The following is a 20,855-nucleotide window of genomic DNA, read 5'->3' as shown; positions in this document are numbered from 1 at the left end:
TATAATGTTGGTTGTATAAGTCAATTGCGGAAAACTCACGCTATTGGTCCAAGAGAATATGATATGCTAACGCCCACCTGAGAGAGTAACCACGGAGCACAGTGCCTTTTTATTCCTATGTGAGTGTGGCAATGCGCTGTATCAGCGTGTGCTCCTAACCTCTCTCTATTGTGCCTACGTGACCACACAGTAATACCCAAACTATTCCGAAACGACTTTTGCACTGTTTTGTGTATCTCACACCCTCATACACCTTTATCATAACAGCATCCCTTATCTATGATGGAGCGTTCAATCAGAAGAAAATATGAAGCTGGTTTTAAATTAAACGTTGTTGAAGTAGCGAAAGAAATTGGTAACTGCGCTGCTGCAACAAAATTCGATGCATCTGAGAAACTGATGCAAGACTGGATGAGGCAAGAAGATGTATTAAAAAAAAAAAAAAATTAAGTGTCGCATTTTTGAACAGGTGTATAAGTTGGAGTCTGATTTTATAATTGATTTTTTGGGTTTCAAGACCCGACTTATACATGAGTATATACAGTAATTATTTACAGAAAGACTTCTACAAATTTGTCCCTTTTCGAAATGCTCACATCATGAACTGTCCATTCACCTTTACCATTTATTAAAAGTGTTTAAAAAAAGGACAGGCTAAACTAGTCCTGTGCAATTAAAGTTAGTAAAATTTCATCATTTCAGTGATTCAAACAGGACTGAAATTACAGAGGTTCTCTGACAATAAAAACTACTCCACTGACTGAAATACAAAAAAAGGGATAGCCAGTACTTCTTGATGAGCAAGATAAACAACAGGGCGAAAAGATGTAAAGGCACACTGATATGCACCTTTTAAAACAAAATGTGTCTCCAAATAGCTGAACAAACAGACATAGAGTAATACCTCGCTATATCGCGCTTCGCCTTTCGCGGCTTCACTCCATCGCGGATTTTATATGTAAGCATATTTAAATATATATCGCGGATTTTTCGCTGCTTCGCGGGTTTCTGCGGACAATGGGTCTTTTAATTTCTGGTACATGCTTCCTCGGTTGGTTTGCCCAGTTGATTTCATATAAGGGACGCTATTGGCAGATGGCTGAGAAGCTACCCAACTTACTTTCTCTCTCTCTCTCTTGCGCTGACGTAGGGGGGTGTGAGCAGGGGGGCTGTTCGCACACCTAGACGATACGGACGCTCGTCTAAAAATGCTGAAAGATTATCTTCACGTTGCTATCTTTTGTGCAGCTGCAGCTGCTTCCTGAAATGGCATGCTGAACGGTGCTTCGCATACTTAAAAGCACGAAGGGCACGTATTGATTTTTTTTATCTGTCTCTCTCTATCTCTCTCTCTGCTCCTGACGGAGGGGGTGTGAGCTGCTGCCTTCAACAGCTTTGTGCCGCGGTGCTTCGCATACTTAAAAACCAAACAGCCCTATTGATTTGTTTGCTCCTTTGAAGAGGAAGATATGTTTGCATTCTTTTAATTGTGAGACGGAACTGTCATCTCTGTCTTGTCATGGAGCACAGTTTAAACTTTTGAAAAAGAGACAAATGTTTGTTTGCAGTGTTTGAATAACGTCCCTGTCTCTCTACAACCTCCTGTGTTTCTGCGCAAATCTGTGACCCAAGCATGACAATATAAAATAACCATATAAACATATGGTTTCTACTTCGCGGATTTTCTTATTTCGCGGGTGGCTCTGGAACGCAACCCCCGTGATGGAGGAGGGATTACTGTATTGTGGTTATAAGTAACGTCGTTAATGGTGGTCTTAGAACTGACAGTTTGCACTGTTACACTCACATTAACTACCGGTACTCATAAGACGAGAACTGGGAAATGCAGGTATGGAGTACTGGGGCACACCAGCCCACTCCAAGCACCTGTTGGGGGTAAAACTGAGCGTGTTGAATAAAGTTTAATGCACATCACAAACTTTCTCTTTCAGCCTTTATGTAATTTTCATTCACTTCCAGGCAAAAACAAAAATAATTCTCTAGGTTATAATAAGGTCTGAAACTTTTTGCTCCTCCTCAATTAGGTTAACAACATTTGCAATTCCATGATTATCAGGTTTTTTTTATGGGTTGTATAATTTATTAGATAGAGAATGACCTGGTAAAACTACAACATTTTGTAATTCTCTTGTTCGCTTAGTTTATTGCTAATACAATTTGTAATCCATCTTCAGGAGATGAAAAGGTTATTAAAGGAATACTCCACCCAAAAATGACCTTTTTTGTCACCTACTTACCCTATGTTGTTTATAGTAATGGACAAAAAAAACTTAATTGTATGCTTTCATGGAGAACAAAGATATCTAGATTCCTGATACAACTGGCTTCAATGGATGCTTCTGCTGTTGAACAACATCACAAAACATGAAAATTTCAGGGGCTCAAAAGTAATTGGACAATTGACTCAAAGGCTATTTCATGGGCAGGTGTGGGCAAGTCTGTCGTTATGTCATGATCAATTAAGTAGTTAAAAGGCCTGGAGTTGATTTGAGGTGTGGTGCTTGCATGTGGAAGATTTTGCTGTGAACAGACAACATGCAGTCAAAAGAGCTCTCCATGCAGGTGAAAGAAGCCATCCTTAAGCTGCGAAAACAGAAAAAACCCATCCAAGAAATTGCTATTATATTATGAGTGGCAAAATCTACAGTTTGGTACATCCTGAGAAAGAAAGCAAGCACTGGTGAACTCAGCAACGCAAAAAGACCTGGACGTCCATGGAAGACAACAGTGGTGGATGATCGCAGAATCATTTCCATGGTGAAGAGAAACCCCTTCACAACAGCCAACCAAGTGAACAACACTCTCCATGGGGTAGGCGTATCGATATCCAAGTCTACCATAAAGAGAAGACTGCATGAAAGTAAATACGGAGGGTGCACTGCAAGGTGCAAGCCACTCATAAGCCTCAAGAATAGAAAGGCTAGATTGGACTTTGCTAAAGAACATCTAAAAAAGCCAGCACAGTTCTGGAAAACCATTGTTTGGACAGATGAACCCAAGATCAACCTCTACCAGAATGATGGCAAGAAAAAAGTATGGAGAAGGTGTGGAACAGCTCATTACCCAAAGCATACCACATCATCTGTAAAACACAGTGGAGGCAGTGTGATGGCTTGGGCGTGCATGGCTGCCAGTGGCACTGGGACACTAGTGTTTATTGATGATGTGACACAGGACAGAAGCAGCCAAATGAATTCTGAGGTGTTCAGAGACATACTGTCTGCTCAAATCCAGATAAATGCAGTCAAATTGATTGGGCGGCGTTTCATGACACAGATGGACAATGACCCAAAACATACAGCCAAAGCAACCTAGGAGTTTATTAAAGCAAAGAAGTGGAAAATTCTTGAATGGCCAAGTCAGTCACCTGATCTTAACCCAATTGAGCATGCATTTCACTTGTTGAAGACTAAACTTCAGACAGAAAGGCCCACAAACAAACAGCAACTGAAAGCTGCTGTAGTAAAGGCCTGGCAGAGCATTAAAAAGGAGAAACCCAGCATCTGGTGATGTCCATGAGTTCAAGACTTCAGGCTGTCATTGCCAGCAAAGGGTTTTCAACCAAGTATTAGAAATGAACATTTTATTTTCAGTTATTTAATTTGTCCAATTGCTTTTGAGCCCCTGAAATGAAGGGATTGTGTTAAAAAAATGCTTTAGTTGACTCACATTTTTATGCAATCATTTTGTTCACCCCACTGAATTAAAGCTGAAAGTCTGCACTTCAACTGCATCCGAGTTGTTTCATTTAACATTCATTGTGGTAATGTACAGAACCAAAATTAGAAAAAAAGTTGTCTCTGTCCAAATATTTATGGACCTAACTATGTCCTGCGAGAAAGAGATTTAACCACGCCCAGGCTGGAAATAAAGGACAAGGAGTAGATGACAAAGTAGAACGTCATAAAGAATTAAAAAATGTTGGCGTGAAACACATGCAGAGCAGGTTTGAGATAATGGAAGTACTAAAATTCGAAAGTCTCAAAAAAAGGATAGGAAGAATCACATTAGCGCAAACAAATGGAAATTATTACTCGGTGAAATAACGGAACAGTGAAAAGAGATCGAATATATTGTTCGGATTTAAACTTTAAGTCGGAGACTTGTAGATCGTTTAATTCATGTTGCCAGTAAGAATTAAGAGATTCCAAAAATGACGTGGAATGAAGTCCCGTGAGATGGAGTCTTTTAACATGAAATTCTTTCAAATCATGCCATACTTGCATCTATTTTCAAACAAGACCACAGTCATCTAACCTCGTGTGAATGCTTTTCACAGAAACACTTCCTGCTCTCTCAACTCTTACAAATTTTATCAGGACAATAATTTTATACGTTCTTGATGACACGTCAACAACAAAGCGAAGAAGAAAGAGCATGGACAAACATTCAAAAAAGTTATTTATTAGAGAGAAAGAAATGTAATTTCCCCATAAGATTGCATGTAAATACAATGAATCTGTTCCAGACTGTATGTAAATATATTTTTTTAAGCACAAAAAATAGTTAATTTCACCATAGAATGCACAGTGTAATAGTAAACTAAATGTAAAACATTGAATAACACTGAGAAAACCTTCAACAACAGAGAAAACTAACATTGTAAGAGTTTACGCTAGACCTTTACGAACCACTCACAATAAACACTTTTTTTTTTTTTTTTTTTTTTTTTTTTTTAATGAGTTTTAAGCACAGGGAAAAAAAATTAAATGCCACTTCTCTTGCAAAACTTTTCAAACCATCCTCTGCTGGCTTTAAATTCCTCACCTTCGCCACCCAAACAAGGATTTTTTTTCAGCAAATCGCCATGAATCTTCCTGGCTTTCTCGCATATGATCGCCTCACTTACGCTATCCCCTGTAAGTTGCTTCTTGTTCAACCACACTAGCAACAGTTCTTCCACTTATTCCAGCACTTGAGGCCTCTGCTTGTTTAACATTGTAACTCCTTTTGCAACATCAGCTGCTTTGTTAGGCCCTGTATACGCAAACAAAAGAAAATGGGAAATGGAGAATGGGAAATCATTGGCGCGTAGGGAAACTGGCCGCCAGTGTTTTTGTTCACCACCAGAGCGTGTGGTGGTGAACAGATGCAAAATTTTGGCAAACTTTTAGATCGTAAACCGATTTGTACGTGTTCGGAAACGTTCGTGACCAGAGGTTCTACTGTTTCCAGGAGAAGCAAACCCGGGGGTGGGTGAGCGAAGCGAGCAGGGGGTGGAGCCCCCTAGTCTAGTTAAAAAAAAAAAAAAAAAAATGTAAAAAAAAACTACTGTAAGAATTGTAATAAGAGAAAAAGGTGCCTATTGCTGGGGGCTCATTGTTACATCTGAGATGAGTCTGTATGCACACCATACAATAAAGCTTAATTCTGCTGTCTGTTTTGAAGTCTGAGTGCCTTATTGGGGGCAATCTTCAGAACTGAAGACCTGCCTACCTCTTCTTTCATTGGTAAGGAATCCTGCCCTGTAATAGCCCATTTCTTGGCTGCAATGTCTCATCAGTATGGCAGTTTGTGCTTTGAGTGGGGAGAATGATTAAAGATTAAAAGAAAAGTGAAAACATCAGGTGGAATTATGCCTTGTATTTTTGCATTTTCAAGGTGCTTCCACAAGTAGAAGGTTAATTCAATGGAGCCGCTCCACAGACTGCCGTGGAAAAAACTCAGATATATGGCACTGTGGCTTACCAACCAATAAATTCAAGGAGAGGTGGGTCTTCAATTCAAAAGCTTAAACCCACTTGAACATGCTTTCCAGCAGCTCACATGGGGATTTCTCAGAAAGTGATCAGTTTAAAAATATTTTAGCAAAAATGCATGTATTTGGGACATTGCTTTTATAGTAGGTAGTCTCGTATCTTGGTTCTTCAGATCCAATATTACAAAACACCAAGAGGTAAGTAAGTGATCAAAAATTATTTTTGGATGAAGTATTTCTTTAAGTCTCTGTCTCGTCACGCCCAATAGTTTATACCCCATTTTACAATGATGGGCTCAATTTTTTTTTGGCATTCCTTAACATCACAAAAAATTGTCAGGAAATTTTTAAATGACAAAAAGGAGTAGAAAAATCTACAGTTTTTGCTTTGAAGTTGAAAAAAAAAAAAAAAATGTTGCTGCTGCCTGTATTTGAGAAAGTTTTGGAGTGCTATTACAAGCATGCGTGAGGTTAATACACTTAAGAAGGAAAAAGCACTCAAACACAAAGAATCCTAATACAGGCATACACATAAAACCATTCAATCATCCCTTATGTACATGTAAATGTGGTCTGGGCTTGCAAATGTAAGTATACTGTATATAAATGAACTGAGTTTAACTGTATTTGCTCATCCACATTGGTTTCCACTTTTTTCCGGAATAGTTTTGAACGCTCCATGCGGTGCAGTAGGCAGCTTCAGAAAATAAATGATGGACTTTAACATAGGGTTTTTTTTTTTCTTTTTTTATATTTACCTTGGCAGGTTTCTGGTGGCAGGACAATCGATGTAGCCTAAATTATGTTTAACCTGAAGGAGCACCCCATACACAGGCTCACTACCCGCAATGTAAAGGACTGCAGTTATATACACTGCTAGAGACGAGACATGTATGAAACCAGCAATGTAAATGGACAGTGGGATCCATACTCTCTTGGAACAGCCTGCCGACTTGGAGCAGACCTCCTGTAATCAGACGCCTCCACTGAAACATTCCTGGCCTGCACACCCATTACATGGTTTACTAGCATTTTGTAATCTTAAAATCCAATACGCGTTACATATTTGGCAATTTCTAGCTTACCTGAGTTGTCAGACCTTCTACAGAGCTCTTTCCATTTAATGGGCACAAGTAGTCTGGACTGGGACACGCCTGGCACTCCTTGCCATTACTTAAGTGTGATTGGGTTATCTCAGTAAAGCTGGTCTTACTCGTGGATGAAGGTACATCCTTTGTAATGGTGCTCTTTATCACTGATGGCCGGGATTTCTCTGCCCTATTCATTTTCTTTGATTCAGGATTAGATAGGACATTCTTATGTCCTAAAGTAGAGCCATTCTGACAAGCATTTGCCGTATGGGTGGATAACCGAGACCTGAGACTCCATCCTGTGGTGACTATGGGTGTCTGAAATAAGCATGACTCTGTGGCCAATCTCCTCCTAAACGAAGGCTTCCATTCACGTTTAACTGTTTCTGGATGAATGTCTTCAGTTTGATGTACTGGGGTCCTGCCTCTCTTCTTCTCAATAGGAGGGTCCTTCTTATGTGACACATCTGCCTTGGACAGTAACTGAAATAAAAAGAATTGCAGTGTTTCCACAAGAAAATTATTAGTGGATGGCATTGGCTACTGCTTAAATTTTAAAACCAAAAGGAATACATGGGAAAGATGCTATATAAATATATACTTTTTTGAATTACAGTAAAAAAAAATGCAAAAGGCAAGACATACACATTTTTAAATTACACAAAAGGCATACAATTTTTAAAATCAGATCACTTTTTCAAGCTCGATTAAGCAGTAGGTCAGAGTTCTGTTGTTTGCATTGGATTTTAAGTTATATTATTGAAAGAGAGTGAGAACAGCGGCAATGTGTTTACGTTGGGGGCAAGGTGGGGGAAATCATGCTATTCCCTAAAAGCAGTGTCAGATCTTTGTCCCAAAACAACTCGCAATATGTCTCTCTATTATAAAGGAAAATCTTGAGATGAGACTATTGCCAAGAGATTTATTCAATTTGGTAGAGGGGGGTCCCGCCCTCCTCTTGACCATTTCCGCTTAATGGCCCACACCCACGGTCCTCTCACCTCTCATTGGTGTAAATGTTTTTGTCAGACACCGTTCCTGTGCTTCTCAGCTGTTATAAATGTTTACGTTTTCTTCACTTTAAGTTCCCAATAAAAGAAGACTTATTATGTCCAAATCTAATTGAAGAATTTTATCCCAAAGGGTTATCAACAGAAGAAATGAGTACATGGGTAATCCTAGCACAGAGAAATGATGAAATCAAATTAACGCGAAAATTGTCAATCGGTTACATGGCAAATTGGTTAAATGTATATCAATAGACTATGCAGAAACAGCTGGTGATGATGGTGCGGAAGAGGAAAACATCAACTTACAATACCCCATAGAATATCTACAACCGTTAACACCGTCCGGTCTTTCACCAGCTGAATTACTGTTGAAAGAAGGATATATCGTAATGTTATTGCGTAATTTATGTCTGAGTGATGGACTATGCTATAGGATAAGATTAGTTGTATTCAAAATTGGTCAAAAAATTTTACGTTAGAATTGTAACAGTCGACAAGAAAGGTAACGTGGGCAGTACTACGTTGTGTTGTCACGATGCAACTCCAAACACGGAATAAAAATTCAATGCAATATTGATGAAAAGTTCATTCCAAATACACTTTTACTGTAAAACTTCAGTAAAAACAGTAAGTTTAAAAAGTATTTGTGGGTTAATTTCAAAGCCAAACAGAACGAAAACGTATAATGCAATGAATACCTCTATAACACAACATGAAACAATTTTCTTTCAATTTATTGTTTTACTATTTTTTACTATGGTTAATTACTTGCTGTAATATAAAATAGTTCTGTTATGCATATGTAACAATTCCCATGACAATAATCTGTTTAAATTGTACATCCGCTTCCCCATACGCAAGCGTAGTACCCGCTCTGGGGTTGGCAAGCGAAGCGAGCAGGGGGCAGAGCACCTTAGTTTTTACATGAAAGAAATGTCATATTAAAAGACTGATATTTCCAAAATTGACACCACTCAGTCGCTGGAGCTGACACCTCAAGTCAATCACAGTGAGAGTTTTCACAATGACTCTAAGTCATGTTCCGTGAGTGGTACAAGATAAGGGTCATTTGTTGCAGTTAACCATTAAAAAGAATGTTAAAAAAAATATATAAATAAATCTGAGTATTGTGTGAATGTAAAGACTTAACACCACAGAGAGCTCAACTGCATTGTGCTTACAAATAATGATCCAAATTAAAACAAGATGATCTGCTGTACTTTACATATATAAACAACACAAAACTGTATCTGTGCATTTTGTTAAGATTTGTAATTGTTTGATTTATTGTTTACTAGCAAAATACCCGCGCTTCGCAGCGGAGAAGTAGTGTGTTAAAGAGGTCATGTAAACATATATAATATAATGTGTGTGTGTGTAGATTTGTAAATTAGTATATGTGTATATATATATATTTATATATATATATATATATATATATATTAATAAAAGGCAAAGCCCTCACTGACTCACTGACTGACTCACTCATCACTAATTCTCCAACTTCCCGTGTAGGTAGAAGTCTGAAATTTGGCAGGCTCATTCCTTACAGCTTACTTACAAAAGTTAGGCAGGTTTCATTTCGAAATTCTACGTGTAATGGTCATAACTGGAACCTGTTTTTTGTCCATATACTCTAATGGAGGAGGCGGAGTCACGTATCGCGTCATCACGTATTACGCCTCCTACGTAATCACGTGAACTGAAAACGAGGAAGAGATTTACAGCACAAGTCAAACGCGGGAACGAAGGTAAATGACATTAATTGTTGACTGTCTTTTAATACTGTGTAAGCATACATATTAACACATGTGCAATTAAACGTGTGCATTTACGGGGTGATTTCTCAGGCTTAAAAGCACGCCTTTTATTAAAAAGGTAAATGCAAACTCTTTTCATTCTGAAGGGCACAAACCACGTTAGATTTCAGCCGTTAAACGCGCAAAAATGTCAATACACCAGATAAATAAGCGCAACATATTATCAGTTGTATTGTATGCTTACAATACATATACAAATGTGGTAATCGTTAACTAATATTATGGGATGGTGTTTTTCGACTTGCGCCTTGATTTAAATGATTGCATGTCTTGGTGGGTTTGCGTAGCTTATTGTCAATATCTTTACACCTCTTTTTAAGACTTAATTTAAAAAGGTTTTCTTTTCTTCTTAATTAAAATTTAAAAGCAATACTTCTCCGCTGCGAAGCCCCTCTAGCGCTGACGTCCGACGTTCGATTACCGTAAGCGAGTGCAGTGAGTGTGTACGCCTGATGAGCCAAGAATAAGGGGGAAACAGGTGTCGCGTACTCTTTGCATTATTTGACAGTAAACTATTTTCATCCATTCTATGATCTGCTTCTCACAACTGAAGGCACCGTGACTGATGTTACCTGACTTGCTGGCCAACCATAAGCGTTACCTGGTAGGTAACCACCCACTCACTTCACTCCAATACGGGAATCGAACCTCGGACGTCAGCGCTAGAGGCGAAGCCCGTAAAATTGCGCCACGGCGTGTGGTTCGTTTATTTGACAGCATGTAGATCGGGGTAATTACATTCACGGCATTGGTAGTCTGATTCACAATCTGATTGTATGGGTGGTTACCTACCAGGTAACGCTTATGGTTAGCCAGCAAGTCAGCTCGAAGTAATCACTCGAGTGAACGCAGCTTCACAAAAAAACAGATCCTTAACAAACTGTTATTGGTATATTTTCCCTCAATTTTAAAAGGTTTTCTTTTCTTCTTAATAAAAATTTAAAAGCAGTACTTCGCCGGTGCGAAGCGCGGGGATTTGAGCGACTGACGCATACAGACATATTCATGAGTGCAGGTACTTCGGAAAGAAAGCACCGTGTAAACCTAAACTTTAAATTAAGTTCATAGACCTACAAAAGGTTGCCATTGATTTCAGGCAAGATTGCTTTTCTCATGTACAACTATATGTTGCATTCTTAACAGTAAGCTTGCACGGCTTGGTCATATTACAACCTGAGTGCTGAACTGACAACGTCATATACAAACAGAACTATAACAATCGTAATAAACAAACAAAAAAAAAAGCGAAGAACCCTTGGATTTAATAAAAAGGCTCTTTCCTTGGCGAAGCAAGGAAAAAGGAAGACCTTATATGGCGTTCGTTTATAAAACAGCGGAAGCGCTATGTTAAGGCTGCTTCACAAAAAAACAGATCCTTAACAAATTGCTATTGGGATATTTTCCCTCAATTTAAAAAGCATTTCTTCTTCATCAAAATTTAAAAGCAGTGATAGAGAGAGATAGAGAGAGAGAGAGAGAGAGAGAGAGAGAGAGAGAGAGAGAGAGAGAGAGAGAGAGAGAGAGAGAGAGAGAGAGATAGATAGATAGATAGATAGATAGATAGATAGATAGATAGATAGATAGATAGATAGATAGATAGATGTAAGCTTATAAGTACTGCCTTACTTCTCTTTAAGAAAGGAAGATGTAATGATACTTGATTTAAACGATTCCATGTCTTGGTGGGTTTGCGTAGCTTATTGTCAATATCTTTACACCTGTTTTTAAGACTTATTGACTGAAACGGGCTTTCACGAAAAAAGTTAGGGCTTTGCTACAGGATACACCCCCCACAAGTTAAGCAAGTAAAAATAAAAGTGTATATTTCTGTTTTATTTAAACCTTTTAAGTTTGTATGCATAGCCCCATTTGGCTGTTTTAGTTTTTTTTTTTTTTCTTTCTTCAGTAATATTTAATCTCTTTAAAGAAAAAGAACATATGCATTTTACATTTTTTGTATCTCTTTAGTAATATTTTAGTGTAAAAGGATAACCAGTATTTAAACCTTTTATGTTACTTTATAAAGTTATTTTACACAATGTTGAAAAATTAATAAGAAAGCTACATAATTTGGCAGCTGCTGCTTTAATTTTCAATGAAATGAAAAAAGCTCTCCAAGAGAAAATGTCAATGAAGAAGAAACAGTTTGCAAATATATATATATATATATATATATATCTATATATCTATATATCTATATATTCACGGCATTCGTAGTCTGTGTCACAATCTGATTGTATGGGTGGTTACCTACCAGGTAACGCTTTGTGGTTGGTCAGCAATCTGCTAACATCCGCCACGGTGCCCTCAGTTGTGAGAAGCAGATCATAGAATGGTTGAAAATAGTTTACTGTCAAATAACGTAAAGAGTACACGACACGTGTTTCCCCCTTATTCTTGGCTCATCAGGCGTACACACTCACTGCACTCGCTTACGGTAATCGAACTCGGACGTCAGAGCTAGAGGGGATTCGCAGCGATGAAGTATTGCTTTTAAATTTTAAATTAAGAAGAAAACCTTTTTAAATTAAGTCTTAAAAAGAGGTGTAAAGATATTGACAATAAGCTACGCAAACCCACCAAGACATGCAATCGTTTAAATCAAGGCGCGAGTCGAAAAACACCATCCCATAATATTAGTTAACGATTAACACATTTCTATATGTATTGTAAGCATACAATACAACTGATAATATGTTGCGCTTATTTATCTGGTGTACCGACATTTTTGCTTGTTTAACGGCTGAAATCCAACGTGGTTTGTGCCCTTCAGAATGAAAACAGTTTGCATTTATCTTTTTAATAAAAGGCGAGCTTTTAAGCCTGAGAAATCACCCCGTAAATGCACATGTTTAATTGCACATGTGTTAATATGTATGCTTACACAGTATTAAAAGACACTCAAAAATTAACGTCATTTACCTTCGTTCCCGCGTTTGGCTCGTGCTGTAAATCTCTTCCTTGTTTTTAGTTCACGTGATTACGTAGGAGGCGTGATGACGCGATACGTGACTCCGCCTCCTCCATTAGAGTATATGGACAAAAAACAGGTTCCAGTTACGACCATTATGCGTAGAATTTCGAAATGAAACCTGCCTAACTTTTGTAAGTAAGCTGTAAGGAATGAGCCTGCCAAATTTCAGCCTTCTACCTACACAGGAAGTTGGAGAATTAGTGATGAGTGAGTGAGTCAGTCAGTCAGTGAGGGCTTTTCCTTTTATCAATTAGTATAGATATAGTATATTGTACAAAAGTGCAACATTATTGTATCTACTGAAAAATGTCATTTGCTTTGGTAAAAACTGAATTCCCTTCAAAGGTTCATGGTGATTTAATACATTAATTCACCTCAAGACTGGATGCCACAGAGTCTAACTCTTTTAAGGCGGATTTTGTTTTCCTCCTTTTCCCAGGGCTGAATATTTTTCCAAAAACTCATTCTGAAAAACACACAAAGCAATAGTTTCTCACAAAAATGAACATAAAACATCCATTGCTACATGGAGTGCACCACGTGTCAGTGGTCTCTGGTGGCGAGGGTTTGGGCAGGGGTGGTGAGCAGCTGCCGGGCTGTTTTCTGAAAAAGCAATGGTTTCACACATAAATCAAATCAAAATAAAATGTCTGTTGCTGGTTCTGTGGCCACTCTTGCCAAGTATTCGCCGTCTCTGGCGCCAGCGGTCGTACAGGGGTAGGATTGGTGGTGGTCGCAGTGCGGTGGAATCTGGTTTGTTCCTTGTCATCATAAGTGGCTGCCTTCCCAGGCAAATGTTGCCACAGGTGCAATAGCTACACAAGCTTATGTGGCACCATGATCAGCTGGGGACTGATCAGCTTATGCTGGTACCTCACTTTCGTTTTAGATCTCGATCTCCTGATCACTTGCACTGAAATTGGAGTCCGACAAGTCAGGGTCCAATTCAAAATAATAATATATGCAAACTGTCACCAACTGAGTATTTTGATTTGCACATTTGCTTTGCTCTCTTGCCAGACGTCAATCCCATTTTTGCCGTTATTTGCTCATTGCCACTCGGCACGTGCAAGGATTCAATGTCAAGCCAACAATTCTAGCATTCCTCCAAGCAAACAGAGTTTCTCTTTACTGTAACAGCGAGTTTTGTCAACATTTACAGCTGATTATCGCTCTCTGCCAATGGACCCTAAAACAGTTAAATGCATCCCCATAAACACAGAGATGGCGCATATGGACACTGGGTGGATGACGGACATTACTGGTTGGCTCGCCGAATGATTTTAATAGCGGAGAAAACACTGAATTATGAGGCGAGTGTGTGGATACTACAAGAATTACAAATATTTCTTTTAAATAAGAGTGCTATTGATGAAGTATGTGTGACAAGTACAGTGTCAATGTCGAACATTATGGTGCCCTGAAATGCCATGCATATAAATTATTGTTAATTTCAACATGCTGTGACCGAAATGTATGCAAATACCCTTTAAAGCGTGCAAAGTGAACTTTTATCACATTTCAATTGTTTAATCCATGGAGTTGAGGGGTAAATGTAATGAATTATTATTATTATAAATGAAGGAAAAATCTGTGTTTCCCAAACATTATGGAGGGCACTTGCTTGTTCTGCTAGCTTAGCACCTATCTTTGTTTTGTACAACTTGTGCCCTTGCAGATGTCATTTACTCCAACAATGCCAAACAGAACATCCCAGCTCTGGACAGGAGCCTATACCACTGCCCAAGGAGGTATTATACTACAAATGCCAATCTGCAGCTATAGAAAACCTGTGCATCTCAATACCCCGCAATACTGGAGTACCATACTATCATTAATTCCGTCTTTCCAATATACGGTTAGAAATGATCCACAGGGACTTTGTCTGCCACCCTAGAGAAGCCAGAATAAATGTAATTTTCTGCGAAGTCCTCAAAATGGTTGCACATTTTTTTTTTTTTTTTTTTTTTTTTTTTTTTAACACTGGGGTTGATGTACACACCTTCAGGCAGCAGCTGTTATTTCTGACCATGACCCACCTGCCTCTTCCTCTCTAGACTTTAAGGCAGGGGTATACACTGACAATCCAAAACATTATGACCACCTGCCCAATATGCTTTTATCTTTTCATTTGCCGCCAAAACAACTCCGGCCCACCGTGGCATGGACTCTACTAGACCTCTGAAAGTATCTGGCAGCAGGATGATAGCACATGATCTTGTAACTCTTGTATGTCGCGAGCTGGAGCTGTCAACTTGTTGTGACAACACCTCCCATAGAAGCTCAATTGGATTGAAAACATGGGGAATTTAGAGAATAGGGCAAAACTGAACTCTATCATGTTCCACAAACCATTTCCAAACAATTTGTACAGTTAGTCAGGGTGCATTATGCTGCTGAAAGATGCTACTTCCATTGGGGATATATCATTGTCAACAAGGGGTGTACCTGGTCTGCAATGATGTTTAAGTACGTGAATGTCTGGACCAGGATTTCTCAGTAGAACGTTGCTCAAACCTTCACTGGCTTGTCTTCTTCCCACAATGCATCCTGGTGCCATATCTTCCCCAGATAAACAAGGCACATGTACCCAGCCATTCCTATGACGCAACAAAAAACTCATCAGACCAGGCAACTTTATCCCATTGATCCAAGATCCAGTTCTGATGCTCATGTGCACTTTGTAGACATTTTTGACGATGCACAGGGGTTAGCATGGGTACTCTGACTGGGCTGCAGCTACACCGTCCCGTACACAATAGGGTTCAATGCAGTGTGTATTGTGGATTACAACTCCGAAATAAACCACAAAGCAGAAACAAAAAAAGTGAGAATCCACAATCTCGGACACCATTTAGAAGCCAGATTGTAAAGCACTGCATTGGTGACATCATGTGGTGTGACCATTAAAATTATCAGGCATTGGAAGAACAAAATGGTGGCATGCAGGGTAAAACAAAATGGGGACAAAAACAATAAAATTTAAAAAAATTTAAAAAAAGTAACATAAGGCTTGAAACTTCAAAATTGCAAAGCAAATCACACAGCTGATATCACAAAACTCAGAACATACTAAAAGATCCTATATAAAACGTTCATGCAAAGCAAAAAACTTTAATTTCAACAAAACTGTTTATTGCTTACGTTTAATTGCAGCCTGGGCCTAATCAAAAAAATTAACCTCAGTTCTTAAATACTTTTTACATGAGCAGTGGAACTTTTCCTAATAAAATCTATGTTTTTTTTTTCTCCGCTTTCTTCACTGTTTATTATTAAGAGTCCACTTTACTAGTGATCTTAGCATTGTGGTACTGGAAAAGTTAAACTTAATTTGTAAAACGTTAAAATACCAGTATTAAGCTAAAGTGATGTTGTTTTACAAGCAGCTCGCAGTCACTTATTTATTAGTGCTATCCCACCTCCATAGAGGACAAAAAGTTCTTTGATGTAACATACAGATTTTATCTTGTTCGAATCACTAAGGGAGACAATTTGTCAAATTCAAATATTGGTATTAATGTGGCAGAGTCTTCAAGGGGTTTGGAGTGCGGCAGAGCAGGGCAACACTCATGAGCGTGGGCTGGGGGAATGAAACCGCTGAAAGCCCAGGGTAGGGGGTCAGGTCATGTTGGTATCAATACTGAGGTGTAAAACCTGCTATTGGTACCAAAGTCAAAATTTTTGAATCAATCCAATGCAAATTTTTAATCAAAATGAATATATCTAACTTTGCTGAAGCAAAGAGATTTCAAGAAGTGTGTCACCATCAGGGTGTTTTTAAACATTTGTCAGGGCTTCTGCCAGAGCTTGAATTATTTTTATTTTTTTTTTAAACTTGCCATTTGTTAAACTGTTTGTTCTCATCAGCTCATTGACTTCAAATTGGCAAATTAGTTTCCATCAGTTTTCTTCTTTTTTGTTTTTCCAGTTTCTTTCCTCCTGTTTGCCAACGGCTTCTTCTTTGTGCTAAGTGATGGGAACACAGGGGGCACTTCCCCTTCGAGGAGCTCGGCTTAATTTTCATCAGGAAATTTAATCTAAGTAGCATTGTTCTTTTAGGGCTTCCTCTATTTTTGTAATAGGCTAGCGAAGTCTAATCAGAGATACTGAACTATGGTTTGGGAAGCGTTCTCTTACTGATAAAGTTAACAACCTGTTTGATTCTTCAGAGGTATTTCCTGTCGTTAACCACTTTGTTAGTTTTTCTGGTCTTGTATTCTGCATTTCCCCCTCAAAACTAAAATTGAATTTAGTTACTTGGTTCAGTTTCTTTTTCCTATGTTCATTTTGTGCTATACTGTACAGTATTTAATTTATTTAAAAATGTCCGTTTGTATGGCGTGAAGAGATTTAAAATTTAAAAGTTCTGTTTTTGTTGACCCAATTTGAATTTTTGTTGGGGTGCTCTCCTAATAGTGTTTTAAGAAGTTTCTGTAAATTAATTTCCAAAAAATAACTTAATTGTGAATCACGCTTTTATGGTGTTTATAGACACTGATAAAAGCAGAAAAGTCTGAGTCATTAAGGAAACGGTATGACAAAGTGGACAATCTAGAAGGCTTTTAATGGCACACAAGGCCCGTTAAGACAGCAGACTTAACAGGGATGCAGCAATCACATTTGCCCCAACACTTGAATTCCAGATTGAATGAGTAAACTGCAGCTCACCCAACACTTGGGGCAGTTCTGGAATTCATCTGATAACAAAGATATACTAGGGGGCTTTGCCCCCTGCTCGCTTCACTCACCAACAGCCCTCGGCCCACAACAAGGCCTGCGCTATGCATCAGCCACTTCACATATCTGCTACTCGCATTGTGAAGAGAGGGGCTAAACGCACCCCAAGGAGATGCAGTCGCTCCTCCGAAATCCCATCTTAAACGGTGATACAATGGGAAACAAAAACAGGTTGTTTTTTTTAACCTCTTCTTTGTTCGATCAGCTGCTGCAGCTGCCGTGCCGTGTGATCTGCATCTTGCGTGGCACACTTCTGTCATATCCATATATCCAATCTGTTTTTGCTTTTACCTTTCATCAATATTGCATTGAATTTTGATTCTGAGTTTGGAATTACATTGTGACAATGCAACGTATAACTGCCCGTGAGTGAATATTGTTTCTTTCTCTCTACAAGAAATGTGTCTGACAATAGCATTCACACAAATGAGAATTATTTCTCTCGCAGGATTTCACTTTCACCAAGCAACAGATCTTTTAATTCTTGCGGATACGCCTCTTCATTGGGAAGAAACACTACTTTTTTTTCCCCCTGATGGCAACGTGAATTAGACGATCTACAAGTCAATGGCTTGAAGTTTAAATCCAAACAATATATTCAATCTCTTTTTGCTATTCTGTTACTTCACCAAGTAATAATTTACATTTGTTTGCGCTAATGTGATCTTTCCTATCCTTTTTTTGAGACTTTCGAATTTTAGTACTTCCATTATCTCTAACCTGCTCTGCATGTGTTTCACGCCAACATTTTTCAATTCTTTACGACTTTCTACTTTGTCATCTACTCTTTGTCTTTTACTTCCGGCCCCGGGCGTGGATAAATCTCTTGGCACAAAGACTCGTCTCGCTGGGTCGTGTAAGTTTCTCTCTGAGAAAATCACTCATCCATCCATCCATCCATCCATTGTCTCCCGCTTATCCGAGGTCGGGTCGCGGGGGCAGCAGCTTGAGCAGAGATGCCCAGACTTCCCTCTCCCCGGCCACTTCTTCTAGCTCTTCCGGGAGAATCCCAAGGCGTTCCCAGGCCAGTCGAGAGACATAGTCCCTCCAGCGTGTCCTGGGTCTTCCCCGGGGCCCCCTCCCGGTTGGACGTGCCCGGAACACCTCACCAGGGAGGCGTCCAGGAGGCATCCTGATCAGATGCCCGAGCCACCTCATCTGACTCCTCTCGATGCGGAGGAGCAGCGGCTCTACTCTGAGCCCCTCCCGGATGACTGAGCTTCTCACCCTATCTTTAAGGGAAAGCCCAGACACCCTGCGGAGGAAACTCATTTCAGCCGCTTGTATTCGCGATCTCGTTCTTTCGGTCACTACCCATAGCTCATGACCATAGGTGAGGGTAGGAACATAGATCGACTGGTAAATTGAGAGCTTCGCCTTGCGGCTCAGCTCCTTTTTCACCACGACAGACCGATGCAATGCCCGCATTACTGCGGATGCCGCACCGATCCGCCTGTCGATCTCACGCTCCATTCTTCCCTCACTCGTGAACAAGACCCCGAGATACTTGAACTCCTCCACTTGGGGCAGGATCTCGCTACCAACCCTGAGAGGGCACTTCACCCTTTTCCGGCTGAGGACCATGGTCTCGGATTTGGAGGTGCTGATTCTCATTCCAGCCGCTTCACACTCGGCTGCGAACCGATCCAGAGAGAGCTGAAGATCACGGCCTGATGAAGCAAACAGGACAACATCATCTGCAAAAAGCAGTGACCCAATCCTGAGCCCACCAAACTGGACCCCCTCAACACCCTGGCTGCGCCTAGAAATTCTGTCCATAAAAGTTATGAACAGAATCGGTGACAAAGGGCAGCCCTGGCGGAGTCCAACTCTCACTGGAAACGGGTTCGACTTACTGCCGGCAATGCGGACCAAGCTCTGGCACCGATCGTACAGGGACTGAACAGCCCTTATCAGGGGGGTCGGTACCCCATACTCTCGGAGTACCCCCCACAGGATTCCCCGAGGGACACGGTCGAATGCCTTTTCCAAGTCCACAAAACACATGTAGACTGGTTGGGCAAACTCCCATGCACCCTCCAGGACCCTGCTAAGGGTATAGAGCTGGTCCACTGTTCTGCGACCAGGACGAAAACCACACTGTTCCTCCTGAATCCGAGGCTCGACTATCCGACGGACCCTCCTCTCCAGGACCCCTGAATAGACTTTTCCAGGGAGGCTGAGGAGTGTGATCCCTCTGTAGTTGGAACACACCCTCCGATCCCCCTTCTTAAAGAGGGGGACCACCACCCCGGTCTGCCAATCCAGAGGCACTGTCCCTGATGTCCATGCGATGTTGCAGAGGTGTGTCAGCCAAGACAGTCCTACAACATCCAGAGCCTTGAGGAACTCCGGGCGTATCTCATCCACCCCCGGGGCCCTGCCACCAAGGAGTTTTTTGACCACCTCGGTGACCTCAGTCCCAGAGATGGGGGAGCCCACCTCTGAGTCCCCAGGCTCTGCTTCCTCATTGGAAGGCATGTTAATGGGATTGAGGAGGTCTTCGAAGTATTCCCCCCACCGACCCACAACGTCCCGAGTCGAGGTCAGCAGCGCACCATCCCCACCATATACAGTGTTGACACTGCACTGCTTCCCCTTCCTGAGACGCCGGATGGTGGACCAGAATCTGCTCGAAACCGTCCGAAAGTCATTCTCCATGGCCTCCCCAAACTCCTCCCACGCCCGAGTTTTTGCCTCAGCAACCACCAAAGCCGCATTCCGCTTGGCCTGCCAGTACCTATCAGCTGCCTCCGGGGTCCCACAGGACAAAAGGGTCCTGTAGGGCTCCTTCTTCAGCTTGACGGCATCCTTCACCGCCGGTGTCCACCAGCGGGTTCGGGGATTGCCGCCACGACAGGCACCGACCACCTTACGGCCACAGCTCCGGTCAGCTGCCTCAACAATAGAGGCACGGAACATGGCCCATTCGGACTCAATGTCCCCCACCTCCCTCGGGATGTGGTCGAAGTTCTGCCGGAGGTGGGAGTTGAAGCTACTTCTGACAGGGGGCTCTGCCAGACGTTCCCAGCAGACCCTCACAACACGTTTGGGTCTACCACGCCTGACGGGCATCCTCCCCCACCATCGAAGCCAACTCACTACCAGGTGGTGATCAGTTGACAGCTCCGCCCCTCTCTTCACCCGAGTGTCCAAGACATGTGGCCGCAAGTCCGACGACACGACCACAAAGTCGATCATCGAACTGAGGCCTAGGGTGTCCTGGTGCCAAGTGCACATATGAACACCCCTATGCTTGAACATGGTGTTCGTTATGGACAATCCGTGACGAGCACAGAAGTCCAATAACAAAACACCGCTCGGGTTCAGATCAGGGGGGCCATTCCTCCCAATCACGCCCTTCCAGGTCTCACTGTCATTGCCCACGTGAGCATTGAAGTCTCCCAGCAGAACGAGGGAGTCCCCAGAAGGTATGCCCTCTAGCTCCCCCTCCAGGGACTCCAAAAAGGGTGGGTACTCTGAACTGCTGTTCGGTGCATACGC

At 41.0% G+C, this 20,855-nt stretch overlaps 1 protein-coding gene across 1 annotated transcript in view; it reads right to left on the bottom strand.

The window, feature by feature from the left end:
* The window catches only part of LOC127526026 (uncharacterized), a 94,748-nt gene that overhangs the window by 63,158 nt on the left and 10,735 nt on the right, over positions 1-20,855 (bottom strand). The window contains exon 4 of the mRNA XM_051919919.1: positions 6,805-7,293. Within this exon, the coding sequence (XP_051775879.1) occupies positions 6,805-7,293 (489 nt within the window). The remainder of the gene's footprint in view (positions 1-6,804; positions 7,294-20,855) is intronic.

This window comes from Erpetoichthys calabaricus, chromosome 16 (assembly GCF_900747795.2).
Source record: "Erpetoichthys calabaricus chromosome 16, fErpCal1.3, whole genome shotgun sequence".
In the NCBI taxonomy this organism is placed as follows: domain Eukaryota; kingdom Metazoa; phylum Chordata; class Cladistia; order Polypteriformes; family Polypteridae; genus Erpetoichthys; species Erpetoichthys calabaricus.
The sequence above is the reverse complement of the archived record's forward strand: the minus strand, read 5'-3'. Positions and strand labels throughout refer to the sequence as shown.